The following is an 18,520-nucleotide window of genomic DNA, read 5'->3' as shown; positions in this document are numbered from 1 at the left end:
GGGCCTATTTGGGTTCTTTTTGCTTGGGACTCTCTGTACCTCCTGGACTTGTGTGACTTTTTCCTTCACCAGGTTAGGGAACATTTCTGCCATCATTTTTCAAACATGTTCTCTATACCTTGCTCACTTTCTTCTCCTTCTGGATACCTATTATGCATATTGTTATGTTTCATGTTGTCCCAAGGCTCTCTTAAGCTTTCCTCCTGTTTCTTTTTTTCAAATTGTTTTTTTTTTTTTCCTTTTGGTTCTCTGATTGGGTGATTTTCTTCTACCCTGTCTTCTAATTCACTAATCTGATCCTTGGCTTCCCCTAATCTGCTGTGTATTCCTTCCAATGTGGTCTGTATTAGTGCTATGTCATTCTTCATTTCCAACTGGTCTTTTTTCGTAGTTTATATATATTTTTTCATGCTGCTGAGCATCCTTGTAATCATTATTCTAAACTCTCTGTCTGCTAAATTTCTTATCTCCATTTCATTTAGCTATTCTTCTGGAGAATTCTCTTGTTCTTTCATTTGGGGCTTGTTTTTTTGTCTCCCCATTTTGGCTGCCTGTTTGTGTTTGTGTTTATGTATTAGATAGATCTGCTATGATTCCCAGTGTATAGTGCTCAACAATGTCAGATGCTGTCTGTGACTTGCACTGGGTACCCTGTTTGAAGCTGTCAGATATCCAAATCTTGTGGCTCCTTCTGCTGGGGCTGAGTGACGTTGGAAAGGACCAAAATGTGCCCTTAGGTGTGCTTTTCCTATAACTAGGTCCAGAAGACCAAGCAAAACTTAAAGCCTCCAGATATCTGCCTGTGCCTGGAGTCTGATTGTCATTCTCCCTATTAATTAGCCTTAGGCTATAGAATACAACAAGGTGTAGACTCCACAGAGTGAAGCAAAGTGTTTTCCAAAAGGATATGGCAATTGCTCTCCCTCTGCCCCCAAGGCAGAAGCTGCCTAGATGGTAAAGGTCAGCTGGAGAAAGATTTCCTCTGCAGTATGAGGGATTGACTCAGCAGAGGATACCAGGCTGGCTGACTTCTGAGCTCTAACCCCAGAGCCCTTAAACCTGGAATCTTCTCACACTGCTGTAGCCACTGTGCCCTCCCTCTGCTGGAGCACAAGGTGAGTGGCTTCACATGAAATTTTGTGTTGGCCCTTTAAGATAATACCTGCATTTCCAACTGTCCTCTGGCCAACATCTCTACAGCTTTTCACAACCAGATGTTATGTGGGCATCTTTCTCAGTTTTGGTGCTCTCTGCTGGGGGGCCCAGCTTGGGTATTAGTCCACAGAGTTCTCAGTGGCAACCGCCCACAGCTGAAATATCTCTCCGGAACTTCAGCTGCTATCTGTAAGAGCCTGGCCAGCCCTTTTGCGCCTCTGCCCTTCCTACTAGTCTCTATGTGGTCTCACACTCCATCCTTGGTAATCAGGGTTCTTTCCAGATAGTCTTCAGTTGATTTTCAGGATGGATTTTTTGTATTTTAGTTGTAATTCCAGCTTGGTCCTGGGAGCATGTCTGTGTAACATCCACTTTGCTGTCATTTTTTATCTCCTCTTATTAATTTTTTGTATAGCGTTTTTGTTCTATATTTCATTCAATTCTGCTCTAATGTTTACTATTTCCTTTCTTCTGACTTTGGGTTGCCTTTGTTCTGCTTTTTCTAGTTCTTTAAGATGTGATCTTAGGTTGTTTACTTGGGATTTCTCTTATTTCTTGAGATAGGTCTGCTTTCATTGAGTATCGCTGCTTTCGCTGCATCCCTTAAGTTTTAATATGTTGTACCATCATTCTCATTTGTCTCTATATATCTTTTGATCTCATATTTTATTTCTTCTTTGATCCATGCATTTTTAGTAGTATGTTGTTTAATCTCATATTTGAATGTTTCTTTACTACTTTTTTGAAGTTTATTTCTAATTTCAAGGCATTGTGATTGGATAATATATTTATTATCATTTCAATCTTTTTGAATTTGTTAATGCTAATTTTATGACCCAACATATGGTCTATCCTTGTGAATGTTCCATGTGCACTGAAGAACAATATATAACCTGATGTTCCATGATGGAAGGTTCTGTAAATGTCAATTATTCCCAAATGAATCTAGTGTTTCATTTAAGGCCAATATTTCCTTATTGATATGCTGTTTGGTTGATCTTCTAGACCTACCAAAGGAGTATTAAGATCCCCAACTATGATTTTGTTTAAATCTGTTTCTCCCTTTAGTTCTGTGAGTAGTTGTTTTATATATTTTGGTGCTCCCTGGTTGTGTGCACATATATTAAGAAGTGTTAAGTTTACTTGATGTAGTATCCCACTTATCATTATAAATTGTCCATCTTTGTCTCTTGTTATCTTTGTTATCTTGAAGTCTATTTTGTCAGATATAAGTATAGCTACACATGCTTTTCTGTGGATATCATTTTCTTGGAGAATCATTTTCTACCCTTTTACTTTGAAAATAACTTTGTCTTTGCAGCTTAGATGAGTCTCTTGTAGACAGCATATTGTTGAGGTGTTGTTGTTTTTTTTAAATCCACTCTGCTACTCTGTGCCTCTTTATTGATGAATTCAGACCATTTATGGTAATTATTGATGTAAGAGGACTTACTATAGTCATTTTTAAAAAACATATTTTTATTGATTCAGAGAGGAAGGGGGAGAGAGAGACAGAGAGAGAGAGAGAGAGAGAGAGAGAGAGAGAGAGAGAGAGAGAAAGAGAGATCAATGATGAGAGAGAATCATTAATTGACTGCCTCCTGCATGCCCCCACCCCCACTGCGGATGGATCCCACAACCTGGGACCCTTCAGTTCGCAGGCTGACACTCTATCCACTAAGCCAAACCAGCTAGGGCTACTATAGTAATTTTATTTTTTGTTTTCTGGTAGCTCTGTCCTCCATTAGTTCTTTTCCTTTGTGTTTATGTTTGTTGTTTTTCTTTGGTGATATTCCGTACTTCTTTCCTTTTTAAGCTATGTATCCTGGTTTGGGGATTTTTGTGTGTGATCACCATTAGGTTTATAAATAATAAAGTTGCATATATAGAGTTCTTTTTTTTTCCTTTTGAGTGCATCTGATCTTCATCCTCCTTTCCCAGGTTAGACCTTTACCACCTCCCCTATTATGTTTGTTTGTTTGTTTTTTGTCACAAATTATCCATGTTTATGCTGTAAGTTTTTTTGTGATCTTACCCTTAGTGTTCTGACCTTATGTTCTTTGCTTCACGTAGAATAACTGCCTTGATTATTTCCTTCAATGGAATGCCTTTTTTTCTCTCCTTCATATTTAAAGAATAGTTTTGCTAGATATATTATCCGTGGCTGGTAATTTCTCTCTTTCAGACATCTGAACATTTGTTTCTACGCTCTTCTGGCCTGTAGAGTTTCTGCTGAAATGTCAGAATTAATTCTGATGGATTTGCCCTTGTGGGTCACTTCCTTCTTTTCCCTGACTGATTTGAGAATTTTTTATTTGTCATTAATTTTTGAGAGTTTTAATAGAAAGTGCTTTGGAGAGGGCTTCTTCATGTTTTGTTGTCATTGTTGTTGTTTTGGTTTTGGGGGGTTATTTATGTATTTATTTATTTATTAAATTTCTTTATTGATTAGGGTATCACATATTTGTCCTCCTCCCCCCATTCCCATCCCAAATCCCTCCCCACTCATGCCCCCACCCCCCTGTTGTCTGTGACCACTGGTTAGGCTTATATGCATGCATACAAGTCCTTCAGTTGATCTCTTATTTCCCCCACCTCTCCCTAACCTTCCCACTGTAATTTGACAGTCTGTTTGATGCTTTACTGCGTCTGTATCTATCTTTTTGATCATCAGTTTATACTGTTTTTCATTATCCCCAAATGAGTGAGATCATGTGGTATTTTTCTTTCATTGACTGGCTTATTTCACTTAGCAAAATGTTCTCTAATTCCATCCAGGTGCCTACAAATGGTAGTAATTCCTTCTTTTTATGGCAGCATAGTATTCCATTGTGTAGATGTACCATAGTTTTCTGATCCAGTCATCTGCTGATGGGCACCTAGGCTGTTTCCAAATCTTAGCTATTGTAAATTGTGCTGCTATGAACATAGGGGTGCATATATCCTTTCTGATTGGTATTTCTAGTTTCTTAGGATATATTCCTAGAGTGGGATTATTGGGTCAAACGGGAGTTCCATTTTCAGTTTTTTGAGGAAACTCCATACTGTTCTCCACAGTGGCTTCACCAGTCTGCATTCCCACCAGCAGTGCACGAGGGTTCCTTTTTCTCCACATCCTCGCCAACACTTTTCGTTTGTTTATTTGTTGATGATTGCCATTCTGACAGGTGTGAGGTGGAACCGCATTGTCGTTTTGATTTGCATCTCTTGGATAATTAGTGACTTTGAGCATGTTTTCATGTGTCTCTTGGCCTTCCTTCTGTCTTCTTTTGAAATGATTCTATTTAGGTCCGTTGCCCATTTTTTTATTGGATTATTTATCTTCCTTTTATTAAGTTGTATAAGCTGCCTGTAGATGTTGGAGACTAAACCTTTATCATTGATAACATTTGCAAATACGTTCTCCCATACAGTGGGATTTCTTGTTGTTTTGTTGATGGTTTCTTTTGCTGTGAAAAAGCTTTTTATTTTGATGTAGTCCCATTTGTTTATTTTCTCTGTGGCTTCCATTGCCCTAGGGGCATTATCAGTGAAGAAGTTCTTTAAGTCTAATAATTTTTTGATGGAGTCTTTAGGGTTTTTTTTCTATAGTATCATGTCATCTGCAAATAGGGACAGTTTTACTTCTTTTCCAATTCGAATGCCTTTTATTTCTTCTTCTTGTCTGATCGCAATGGCTAGTACTTCCAGCACTATGTTGAACAGGAGTGGTGAGAGTGGGCATCCATGTATTTTTCCTGTTCTCAGGGCAAATCGTTTTAGTTTTGCCCATTGAGTATGATGTTGGCTGTAGGTTTGTCATATATGGCTTTTATTATGTTGAGGTATGATCCTTCTATTCCCACCGTGCTGAGAGTTTTTATCAAGAAAGGGTGTTGGATTTTGTCAAATGCTTTTTCTGCATCAATTGATATGACTATGTGATTTTTATCTCTCAATTTGTTTATGTGATGTATCACGTTTACTGATTTGTGAATATTGTACCATCCTTGCATCCCCGGGATAAATCCCACTTGGTTATGGTGTATGATATTTCTGATGTACTGCTGTATCCGGTTTGCTAGAATTTTGTTGAGGATTTTGGCATCTATGTTCATGAGGGATATTGGCCTATAATTCTCTTTCATTGTGTTGTTTTTATCTGGTTTTGGTATTAGGGTGATGCTGGCTTCATAGAAGGAGTTTGGAAGTGTTCCTTCTTCTCGAATTTCCTGGAATAGTCTGAGGAGGATAGGTTTTAGTTTTTCCTTTAATGTTTGGTAAAACTCCCCTGTGAAGCCGTCTGGTCCCGGGCTTTTGTTTGCCGGAAGCTTTTTGATGACTGATTCAATTTCTTCCATAGTTATCAGCCTATCGAGATTTTTAGATTCTTTCTGATTGAGTTTTTGAAGGTTGCTTTTTTCTAGGAATATGTCCATTTCCTCCAGTTTGTCTAGTTTGTTGGAATAGAGTTTTTCATAGTATTTTTAACAATCCTTTGTATTTCTGTGAGGTCTGTTGTTATTTCTCCTCTTTCATTTCTGATTTTGTTTATTTGGTACTCTCTCTTTGCTTCTTGATTAGCCTGGCTAGAGGTTCATCAATCTTTTTTATCCTTTCAAAGAACCAGCTCTTGGTTTCATTGATCTTTTCTATTGTTTTTTTGGTCTCTATGTCATTTATTTCTGCTTTGATCTTCATTATCTCCTTCCCTCTGCTCACTCTGGGCTTTTCTTGTTGCTCTCTTTCTAATTCTTTGAGTTGTTGAATTAGATGATTTATTACCATTTTTTCTTGTTTTTTTGAGGTAGCCCTGTAGAGCTATAAACTTCCATATCAGGACTGCTTTCCTTGTGTCCCATAGGATTTGCAATGTTGTGTTTTTATTGTCATTAGTCTCCAGCATGTTTTTAATTTCTTCTTTGATCTCATTGATAACCTAATCATTGTTTAGTAGCATGCTATTCAGCTTCCAAGTGTTTGAATTTTTTGGAATATTTTCATTGTAGTTTATTTCTAATATTATACCATTGTGGTCTGAGAAAATGCTTGATATGATTTCAATCTTTTTGAATTTGGGGAGACTTTGCTTGTGACCCAATATGTGGTCTATTTTTGAAAATGTCCCATGTGCACTGGAGAAGAACGTATATTCCGCGGCTTTGGGGTGAAATGCTCTGAAGATGTCAATTAGGTCCATTTGATCTAGTGTGTCATTTAGAGTTGCTGTTTCTTTGCTGATTTTTTGTCTAGAGGTTTTATCCAGTGATGTCAGTGGTGTATTAAAGTCTCCTACTATGATGGTATTGTTGTTGATCTCTCCCTTGATATCTTCCAGGAGTTCTTTTATGTAATTGGGTGCTCCTGCATTGGGTGCATATATGTTTACCAGAGTTATATCTGCTTGTTGAATTGCTCCCTTTAGTATTATCTAGTGACCTTCCTTATCTCTTGTTATGGCCTTTACTTTGAGGTCTATTTTTCAGATATAAGTATCGCAACCCCAGCTTTTTTCTCATTTCCATTTGCCTGAAAAATGTTTTTCCATCCCTTTGCTCTCAGTCTGTGTGAATCCTTTGCTCTGAGGTGGGTCTCTTGTAGACAGCAAATATATGGGTCATGTTTTCTTACCCATTCAGCTACCCTATGTCTTTTGATTGGTGCATTTAATCCATTTACATTTAATGTTATTTTTTACAAGTACTTCTTTGTTCTCATATTTTTCCTTAGTGTTTGTGTTTCTTCTTGCCTTTCTCTTTCTTCTTTTTACAGCAGTCCCTTTAGCATTTCTTGCATTGGTGGCTTGGTAGTGATAAACTCTCTTAACCCTTTTTTGTCTGTGAAGCTCCTAATTCCACCTTCAAATTTGAATGTTAGCCTTGCTGGGTATAGTATTCTTGGATTCAGTCCCTTGCTTTGCATCACTTTGTATATTTCATTCCCTTCCTTTCTGGCCTGGTGTGTTTCTGTTGAGAAATCAGTTGATATTCTAATAGGAGATCCCTTGTAAGTAACTTTCTGTCTCTGTCTGGCAGCCTTTAAGATTCTTACTTTGTCTTTGGTGTTCGCCAATCTAATTATGATGTGTCTTGGTGTCGGTCTTTTGGAGTTCAACTTGTTTGGGACTCTATGTACTTCTTGGACTTGCATGGTTTTTTTCTTGCCAATATCAGGGAGGTTTTCTGTCATTATTTCTTCAAACAAGTTTTGTAATCCTTGCTTCTCTTCCTCTCCTTCTGCTATCCCTATGAAGCAAATGTTGTTTCCTTTTGTGTTGTCCCAAAGCTCCCTTAGGTTCTCCTCTTGCTTTTTAAGTCTTCTTTCCAGTTGCTGCTGTGTTTGTGTGTTTTTTCCTACCTTGTCTTGTAATTCACTGATGCAGTCCTCAGCCTCTTCTAGTCTTCTGTTTAAGCCTTCCATTGTGTTGTTTATTGCAGCTATGTCATTCTTCATCTCCTCTTGGTTTCTTTTCATGTTGGTGACATTCTCATTCAGCTTCTTATAGTTCTCATTGAGTTGTGTGTATTTGTCATCCATCCATTTAAACATCCTTATAACCATTACTCTGAATTCTGTCTCTGATAAGCTGCTAGCCTCAAATTCATTTAACTCCCTTTCTGGTGGTTCCTCCTTTTCTTTCCTTTGTGGATTGATTTTTTGTCTTCCCATGTTTTCCTGTAATGTTTTAATTGTAGATCCAGTTCCTTTGCTACCCAGGTTCTTTTGGGGATGGTGCCACTGGCGTAATCTCTCAGTTCTCCTGGGCTTGTTAATCTAGTGTGGCTCCCTACTTGAGCTATTTGGGTTCTCTTGATTTAGGAGCACCTGCAGTACCTTTGCCAGCAAGGCACACTGAAGGACTCTGAAGGGCCCTGGCAGTGTAGCTGCACTATTGAGGCGCCTGTGGGCCGGTGTCCAGGATGAGTGAATTCAAAACTTCTACTGCTGGCGGGGAGTGAGCCCCCTCTTGTTCAAGATTGCACCCAGGGAGAGCTCACAGTGGCTCCCACTAGCACCCTGTGGGTAGATGGGCTCAGGGTGCCTGCTTGTTGGAACTTCGCCTCTGTGGAGGTACGCTTGCCGGGCGCAGAGTTCTGATGCACTCTGAGGGGTCCTAGCACCATGTTTGAGCTGCTGGGGTGAATGTGGGCAGTTATCCAGGAAGAGGGAATTCAGAATTTCTACTGTGGGGCTGCATGCCCTTGTCTGTGCAGAGTCACACCCTCAGGGACTCTCAGTGGCTCCCAGGCACTGCTTAAGGAGTGGAGTGCCCTGGCTGCCTTCTGGAAATGCACAAATCTGCTGGAAACTCACGAATCTGGAGTGGAGTGCTCTGGCTGCCGGCTGGAATCACGCGAATCCAGCTGGATACTCGCAAATCCGGAGTTCTGCCACTGGTGAGGGGGAGGTTGCACTTACTTCTGCCAAGCAGCACTTTTTGAGGTGGAAGTCCCAGGGTCCACGGGTCTGCAGCTGGGGTAGCAGGATTTTGGCTGAAGTGGCTGCTGGGTCGCAGGGCAGTTCCAAGGCCTGTCTGGGTGGTGGTTCTGATGAGTTCCTAAAAAAGGCCATTCTCCCCTTCAAGATGGTGTGGGCTCCGTGCTGGAGTCCTGCTGTCTGGGGAGTGCCTGCAGTGGTGGTAGTCTTTCCTTGTCAAGGAGAGCCTGTCTGCCAGCCCCTGCTGCTCCTGCGAGATTTACCTTTCCCTCACTCACTCACACACACACCATGCACATCCACACACTCTCCCTTCATACCCTCACTCACTCACTTCCTCTCCCTCACCTCCGTCCTGCCACCCGCCATCTTTTTCCCTCGAGAGGGCCTCTTTGGATTGAGGTATCTAGGTGTTCTGTTTGCTTTTTGGATTTGAGGATCTATTTCTTTCCATAGGTTTGCGAAGTTTTCATCCACTCTTTGTTTGAATAGACTCTCCATTCCCTGCTCCCTCTCTTATTCCTCTGGAATGCCTGTTATTCTAATATTGCTTTTCTGATAGTCAGATATTTCTCATAGAGTGCTTTCATTTTTCTTTATGCTCAGGTCTTTTCCTTCTTCCATCTGCATCATTTCTAGATTCCTATCTTCAATATCACTAATTATTTCCTCCATCTGGTTGGCTCTGTTTTCTATGCTCAGTAGTTCACTCTTAATTTCCTTAATTGCAAGCTTCATTTGCATGATTTCTGATTGGTTCATTTTAAATGTTTCAATGTTGTTGTTTAATATATTTTTATTGATTTCAGAGAGGATGGGATAAGGAGAGAGAGACAGAAACATCAATGATGATCTAGAACAGGGGTGGGCAAACTTTTTGACTCGAGGGCCACAATGGATTCTTAAACTGGACCAGAGGGCCGTAACAAAAGTGTGGATGGAGTGTTTGTGTAAACTAATATAAATTCAAAGTAAAGGAGCGGAGGGGAGAGCAAGAGAACCGGATAGAACAGCCAGATCCGGCTCGCGGGCTGTAGTTTGCCCAAGGCTGATCTAGAATCATCGATCCCACACACCCCTCTAATGGGGATTAGCCTGCAACCCGGGCATGTGCTCTGATTGGGAATCAAACTGTGACCCACTGGTTCATAAGTCAATGCTCAACCCCTGAGCCATGCTGGCTGGGTATAGCTTTTTTTTTCTTATTAATCCTCACAGCCTTTTCCATACCTCTGCCCTTCCTACCAGTCTAGACATGGCTTCTTCTGTAAGTCTTTGGTTATAGCACATCTGTTCAGCAAGTGTTCAGTTGGTTATTTGGGATTGTTCTATAATTTAGTTGTATTTCTGGTTTTATCCTGGGAGAAGGTGAGTATAATTTCCATCTACTTCACTGATATCTTGGATCCTCTTCAACTCACTGTTTTCAAGATTATGTTACATGTGAATGTTTAGATTACAGAACTTTGATTATGATGTGTTTTGGTATAGATTTCTTTGATTCATCTTCTTTGTGCTCATTCATGTTCTTAATATTGTAAGTTTGTATTTTGCCAAATCTGTGGATTTTTCAGCCATTATTTCTTTGAGCATTTTTTAGCCCCTCATTCCTGCTCTTTGTCCAGGACTCCTCTAATGACAGGAATGTTACATCTTTTATTACAGCCCTGCAGTTCCTTGAGTCTCTTTTCTTTTTTTTCTAATTTATTTTCTCTGTGTTGTTTAGATTAGATAATTTCTATTATTCTATCTTTAAGTTCACTCATTCTTTCTTCTGTCCTCTCCATTCTGTTGTGGAGCCCATTTAGTAAGCATTTAATTGTTCACTGAAGCATTTTTATGATGGCAGCTTTAAAATCCTTGTCAAGTAACTCCAACATCTTTGTCATTTAGTTGTTGGTACAAATTAATTATCTTGTCTCATTGAAATTGAGATTTCCTAGTGTTTGATGTGGCAAGTGGTTTTCTATTGTATCCTAGATATTTTGGATATTATATTATGAGACTCTGGATCTTATTTAAATCTTATTTTTTTAGTAGACCTTTTATGACTCTGTGCCAGCAAGGCACCCACCTTTTTATTGCTAGATGGAGTGGAAGAAATGGGGGTGGAAGTCCATGTTTCCTGCTTAACCACCATTGACACTCTGGGGAGGATAGGTACTTTGTTATTGGTGATCAGGGTTTGGTGTTCAAGATTTCCACTAGGCTTCCTTTGATACTTTCTTTTTTGGAAGAGGTAGGGGTCCCTTGCTACTATTTCCCACATTGCTTCAACTGATATGATAATAAGAGATGGTGAAAATACTGCTTTCCTGCTTGGCCTTTACTGTAATCACCTTGGCACTACTCCAGGAATGGGAGGAGAGTTGGAGGTTACAGTGTGGCAATGGTGAAAGTCCAGGCTCTCTGTATGGTCTCCACTAACTTCATGGGGGTACAGTATAATGGAATTCCTGGCTCCCTACTCAGTTTGCTCTGAGAGGATCTCAGTATGGGAGGGGAAAGGCAGGTTGAGACACCTTGTTACAGCTGGGTGAGTGTAGAAGTCTAGGTTTTCCACTAGGCCTTTACTCATAAAGGTCAGTTGAAAAGCATTTTTCCCATGGCATTTGGCTGCAGTTATTGTCTAAAAGTGTTCTATCTTGCTAGACTACCCCTTTCCTGTTTTGTTTTGTTTGTTTGTTTGTTTTTCTAAATAAAGCAGGCTTTTATTTGGGGCTTATTTTATCTATTCTCATTGGCATTTCTGGTTGATGGCTTTTTCAGCTCCAGATATAAGATATATGAGGCAAAAAGAAAATTGCTGTGTTGTTCCTTTGGTCCTGAGACTATCGGCCTTTTTCTCTCTACCCTTTAGCCTTTTTTATTTGTTTCACATACAATATCCAGTTTTTTAGCTATACTTCATGGGAGGAATAGAAAACAGTACTTTGATATAGTTTTTAAATGCTAAACACACACACACACACACACACACACACATATATATATATATATATATATATATATATATATTTAAATGAAGCCATTCATATATGATATTCACTTATTTAACAGTTAATTATCATCCTCTCTAGAACAGAGAAAGGGTAATCCCACAAGCATTGAGGATGCTAAATAAATTACATATTATCTTGCCGAAACCGGTTTGGCTCGGTGGATAGAGCGTCGACCTGTGGACTGAAGGTCCCAGGTTCGATTCCAGTCAAGGGCATGTACCTTGGTTGCAGGCACATCCCCAGTGTGGGGTGTGCAGGAGGCAGCTGATCGATGTTTCTCTCTCATCGATGTTTCTAACTCTCTATCCCTCTCTCTTCCTCTCTGTAAAAAAATCAATAAAATATATTTAAAAAAATTACATATTATCTTTGTTTCTAAAGATCTTACAGTAGAATAAGAAACACATTTCTTAAAATAAGAGCAATGAAATTCATAAATTTCATGGTTAAAGGCCAGAGTAAGTTTTTCTATTTAAAGATTTAGAGAGAGGTCAAAATCCCAAGTGAAAGAAAATTTACTATGTTAAATAAAAGTAAGGTAATCTAATACTTAGATTAATGATGTAAGAGAAAGTATGTAAAGGATTGTTAGCTGGAAACATTATCAGAGGAAATTTAGTGGAAGAAAAATAATCAAGGGATGACTATATTTTTTTAAAAGGAGAAACAATAGTTATAATTATAATGATAATAAAGAAGTTGATGATAAATAAGTGCTATTGGTTATCCTTTACCTTTCTTGCACTCAGTTTTCTTTTTTGGAAAATACAAGGCGTTGGTAGAGTTATTCTAGAATTCTTGACAGTCCTTGGTCTTAAAGCTAGGGAGTTTTTATTGTTTCCCATATTACTCTTGCTCTCATATGAGGAAGACAAATATATTTTGATGAGGCAGTTGATATGTGGGAGAGTTTGGAAGGGTGAAAAGTATATTTTAACAGGTGATGTAGAGGGTCATATTTCTAAACAACCTGGCAAAATCAGATGTGGCATCCCACAGCTTTCGCTCAGGCACAGAGCATTATTTAAACCCACAGCTGCACTAAGTGCTAAACAAATGCCTAGCTTTTGACTAATAAACTTTCTGTCCAACAAAGCCCTAGGACTTTGAGGATTAACTACGTATAAACCCATCATCCACAGCTTTCATCCAGTGGCTCCCAGAGTTCTCTTCAACCTCAAACACTACCCTCAGGTGAATTAGTACTCCCAGAGAGTTGGTCCCCAAAATGCCTGTACCTGAAGTGAACATAATGTCTATATTCAATAGGTATCCCCTCCTTTCCTGCTTTAAGAACACACAGATAGCTGGACTTCTGTTTAGCCTACAGTGGTCGGCAAACTGCGGCTCGCGAGCCACATGCGGCTCGCGAGCTGCGGTTTGCTGCTCTGTTGACTAATGAGTTTGCCGACCACTGGGATAGGGGCTTAATCACAAGGAACAACAACAGCCTGTAATTATTGGAATCGAGAGTCTAGGTCAGTGGTCGGCAAACTCATTAGTCAACAGAGCGGCAAACCGCGGCTCGCGAGCCACAGTTTGCTGACCACTGGCCTAGGAATTGCAAGAGTGGGGCCCTGACCTTTCCAGTTCCATCCTGGGCCTATTGGCCCTCAAGATTCCTTATGCTATAAGTGTTTTCACTCAAATGCTCAATTAGTGCCCTGATTCCTTACTCAGGCTCATAGGCTTTGAAGTACAGGAAGACTGCTCAGAAAAGAACTCAGATGTGAGACCAGATTCCTCATTCCTTGGCTGCCAAAAGCCAACTTAGCTGAGCTCTCCCTCTGAGTTGAAAGAGGGGGAGAAGATACTCCAAGAGACAAACTCTCCAAATATCGGTATATTACATGCTTTCACAAATTCCTGTTTTGTGGACAACTAACAGGAGCTCAAATTAGGGAATAATGGAGCAAAGCCAAAGAAAAGGCAAAGCTAAGAAAAGAGTAAATGAGAGAAAGAGAGCGAGAGGTGAAGGGGGTGGTAATGGGGGAAGAGGTAGCTCTATTCAAGAGTCCCTGCTTCCTGATAAGGTGAACAGTACTATGAAGGAATGACAAATATGATTAGGAGTTCATGTTATGAGCCTTAATTGCCCAATTGCTGGAGAAAATGGCATTGTGAAATGGAGTCTCTGCTGCCAGAAATATTCCCCTATTTCTGCTCCATCTCCACCCCTCTTTAGGGTCCACAGAACATGGTAAAGAAACTAAAACTAGTTTGGATTAGTGGGTATGGTAAGAATGGCATAGGTAGGACATGGAGACCATGTGGGGTAGGTGGCAAGCAGCTTAGGACTGTGCTGATGGTATGCTGACACATCTGGCTAGGTGATCAGAACCTATTCATCAGATGACTGAAAGCATTGGTAGAACACTTTAAAGAGGAGGAAAGCAAATACACTTTAGGTGTCAGCCAGGAAGCTCCAGAGGGGAGAAATACAGCAACTTGGTTTTCCTTGGCAACTGTGATGGCAGGAGCCCTGACCTCTATTCTCTCTCTGGCTGACAGAGAGTGACCTCCAGCTGAGCTTCTTTTATTAACTATTTCTCTAGCCTTATACAGGACCCAGAGTTAACTGCTAGGTAGTTATTTTTCCGGTGAATAAATGAAATACTCTTGTTCAGGAAAGCTGATTCCAAACCTTTTTTTCATTTTCTGAAAAACACTGTTAAGAAGCTCTTTCTTCCAGCTTTCAGCCTCTCAATCTATTGACTGTGGTAGCTACTCATCATCCAACTATTGGATTTAGAAGTTTACTCTAGATTTGTATCAATCCTTTATTAAAGAATTCCAAAAGTATTTTCATATTTGTCCTGTTATTTGATCCTGTCAATGTTTTAAATTTTATTCTTCATTAGAACATGATGGTGTTTTTCTGGGTTGGCACAACAATACTAAAAACATTCTTTTCCAAGCATTCTACATCTAAACAAATCCCATTTTTAACCTTCCACACTTTGTCTCAAAGCATACCAATGTTAATGGGCTACTTTTTGAGTGTCAAAACTTGTAAAGTCAAATAACCACTGAAACTATAAATTGTCTTATTATCCACTTATTAAGTTATTTGGCATCCTTTTCTCTGCCGTTTTGTATATTTACTTCCATTTTTTAGATAATAAGATTGAGGTATTCCATTCCTAATTTTACAGATAGTCAGACTGAGGCTCAAAGAAATTCACACTTAAGAGCACCCATGTCAATTCTGAAAATGCAGTCCTTCTAACTCCTGCACTAGTCTTCCAGGGGTAACTGGGTTCAACTTAATGGCCCACTGATTTGGCAACCAAATGGTCAGTTATCTACACTAGTAGCTAAAGTATATCACACGTGATTCTTGAACCAAAAAAAAATCCATCAATGTTTAGAGGAACTACAAATTGGACAGTTTTCTCAGCTTTCTTGGAGGGGACTGACCAGCCCTTACAGTTTCAAATTGTCAAAAATTCACCCGAGAGTATGAGAAAGGGGCAAGAGGCAGAGACAAGAAATAAGGAGACAGAAGAGACACAACTAAAACACAAAGATTGATGACAAGGGCCTTACTAGAACTGCAGAATGTTCAAAATAAAAGGGTCATCAGGAATCACAGGATTCACTGGTGAATTCCAAATATTTAAGAAAGAAATAACACCAATCCTATATAAACTCTTATAAAAAAAAAATAGAAGAGGAGGGAACACTTTTCAATTCATTCTATGACTCCAATACTACCCTAATGCCAAAACCAGTCACAAGAAAAGAAAACCACAGATGAATAACCACATATATATGGACAGATAATTTTTGACAAAGGAGCCAGAAACACACAATGGAGTAAAGATATTCTCTTCAATAAATGGCGCTGAGAAAACTAGAAAGCCACATGCAAATGAATGACACTGGAATACAGTTTGTCCCCATTTACAAAAATTAAAATGCCAAAGTTAAAAGACAAAGAGAGAATTTTAAAAGCAGCAAGAGAAAGACAGCTAGTTACCTGGCCAGATAGCTCAGTTGATGAGAGCATCACCCTGATATGCCAAGGTTGCAGGTTTGATCCCTGATCAGGGCACATGCAAGAATCAACCAATGAATGCATAAATAAGTGAAACAACAAATCTCTATCTACTCTCTCTCTCTCTTCCTCTGTGTCTCACTTCCTCTCTCTCTCTCTCTAAAATCAATAAATAAAAAATAAATTAATAAGTAAGACTGTCACCTGATTTCTCTACAGAAATATTTCAGGCCAGAAAGGATTAGCATGAAGTAGTCAAAGTGATGAAAGTCAAGAACCTAAAACCAAGAATACTCTACCCAGAAAGGCTGTTTTTCAGTATCAAAGGAGAGATAGATCCCAAAACAAGAAAAAGCTGAAGGATATCGTTACTATCAAACCAGCATTACAGGAAATGTTAAAGGGACTTTTTAAAGAAAAAAATAAATGAAAGTATTAATAAGAAAATATTGCAAAGACAAATTCTTATTGACAAAGGCAAACACATAATAAAATCAGTAGATCAACCAACACTAATGGTAGTATAAAGGTTAAAATGTAAAAGTAGGAAGATTGTATATAATTACAACAGTAAATTAAGGTATACACACAAACACACACAAAAAAAGAAGTAAAAAATAACTATGAAATGTAAATGTGGATGAGGTGAGTAAAAATATTTGTGTTTTTAGAGTGTGTTCAAACTTAAGTGACCATCAGTTTAAATAAATTGCTGTACACATGGCCTGGTAATTATGCAGCACATGGTAACCACAAACCAAAACTCTACAAGAAATAAACATTAAGGAATTCAAACACAACACTACAGAAAGTCATCAACATACAAGAAAGCATAAGAATAAGAAAGGAACAGAGAAGAACTACAAAAACAATTACTAAAATGTCAATAACTACATATCTATCAATAATTACATTAAATGGAAATTGATGAAATTTACCAATCAAAAGATGAATGGAGGCTCAACCCAGGAAAGGAAAGATGGTGTCTGCAGTTGGTGCAGGAGAGGGGCTAAGCACAGAGACCTCGGTGTTTGTCCCTTCAACACGCTCCCTGAAGCCACACAAGCCAGTTCGCTCCAAGCTGCCTTCATGTCACCAGAGAGCAGGGTGGGTGCTGCCAAATACAGCCTTTAAGAAAAACGTGCTATTGATGGGTAAAAGTGGGTCTGGTAAGACCAGCATGAGATCTATTATCTTTGCAAATTATATTGCCAGAGACACGCATCAACTTGGTGCAACAATACTAGACCGTTTACATAGTCTTCAAATTAATAGCAGTTTGAGCACCTACTCTCTCGGAGACTCTGTTGAAAATACAAGGACATTTGATGTAGAAAATTCCCATGTTAGATTTCTGGGAAACCTGGTGTTGAACCTGTGGGACTGTGGTGGACAGGACATCTTCATGAAAAACTACTTCACTAGCCAACGAGACAAGATCTTCCGAAATGTGGAGGTTCTGATTTACATCTTTCATGTGGAGAGCCGCGAACTGGAAAAGGACATGCACTATTACCAGTCATGCCTGGAGACCATTCTGCAGAACTCTCCAGATGCCAAAATCTTTTGCTTGGTGCACGAGATGGATCTGGTACAGGAGGATCAGCAGGATTTTATTTTTAAAGAGCGAGATCTGAAGTGTTTGTCTTGCCCACTGGAATGTTCTTGCTTCTGGACATCTATCTGGGATGAAACTATAAGGCTTAGTCCAGCATTGCTTACCAACTGATTCCCAATGTTCAGCAGCTAGAAATGAACCTGAGGAATTTTGCTAAAATTAGCAAGGCCAATGAAGTGCTTCTATTTGAGAGAGCTACTTTTCTGGTGATTTCTCACTATCAGTGTAAAAAGCAGCGTGATGCTCACAGATTTGAAAAAATCAGCAACATTATTAAGCAGTTTAAGGTGGGCTGCAGCAAGCTGGCTGCTTCTTTCCAGAGCATGGAAGTTGGGAACTCTAACTTTGCTGTTTTCATTGATATCTTTACATCCAACATTTATGTGATGGTTGTGATGTCTGATCCATCTATTCCTTCTGCAGCTATTCTGATCAACATCTGCAATGCCAGGAAACACTTTCAAAAGCTGGAAAGAGTGGACAGGCCAAAGAAGTGTCTTCTCATGCTCTAAGCATTGCCAAATGTTGTTTCAGAAAAGAAATTGAAATACTGTTTCTTAATCTTACTGTTGTATTCATATACGTAGACTCTGAAATGTTGTGATGCTTACCACTTCTGTATTTCTTCCTTACTGCCCAGTCATAATGTTTAACCTTGAATGCTATTTACTCAAATAGCCCGTGAGAAACTAGAAGATGAGCTGTCCATGAAGCTGGTCTGACAGAAAAGTAGGTAATATGTGAGTGTTCTGATAATAAGGTTTTAATAGTGTGTTCTCATAATCTTGTTCCAATAGTTGTGTGTGCCAAAGCCTCTTCTAACATTGTCTTGTATTCCCTATAAGATAGTAACCTAGAAATTTGGAGTATTACTGTTTCTCAGCATGCATTAAAATAATCCTTAACTCCAATTACAAATAAACTTGCTGTTAGGGGAAAAAAAAGATGAATGGATAAAGAAGATGTGGTACATATACACAATGGAATACTACTCAGCCATAAAAAGAATGAAATCTTACCATTTGTAAAAGCATGGATGGACCTAGAGGCTATTATACTCAGTGAAATAAGTCAAATGAAAAAAACAAACACCATGTGATTTCTCTTACGTGTGGAAACAAACTCACAGATACAGAGTATCGGAAGGAAGTTGGGGGCTGGGTGAAAAAGGTAAAGGGATTAAGAAGTACAAATTGATCATTACAAAATGGGGATGTAAAGGACAGCATAGGAATTATAGTCAATCTTTTAATAAATATATATGGTGTCAGTTTACTGCAAGACTTATTGAAGGAATTAGTTTGTAAGTTATATAAATGTGTAATTATT

At 39.0% G+C, this 18,520-nt stretch overlaps 2 protein-coding genes across 4 annotated transcripts in view; both read left to right on the top strand.

Moving 5' to 3' along the window:
- Window positions 1–18,520, top strand: part of SLC16A2 (solute carrier family 16 member 2) — a 189,491-nt gene that overhangs the window by 138,688 nt on the left and 32,283 nt on the right. The gene's annotated exons all lie outside the window — the stretch shown is intronic.
- On the top strand, window positions 16,553–17,703 carry LOC308239432 (ras-related GTP-binding protein A-like; the record flags this gene model as incomplete). Its single annotated transcript, XM_080652259.1, is given in 2 exon segments — window positions 16,553–17,276; window positions 17,279–17,703. Coding segments are annotated over 2 exon segments (1,149 nt in total).

The sequence above is a fragment of the Plecotus auritus genome (genome assembly GCF_963455305.1).
Source record: "Plecotus auritus genome assembly, chromosome: X".
Taxonomy (NCBI): domain Eukaryota; kingdom Metazoa; phylum Chordata; class Mammalia; order Chiroptera; family Vespertilionidae; genus Plecotus; species Plecotus auritus.
This window is presented reverse-complemented; position numbering and strand designations above follow the sequence as displayed.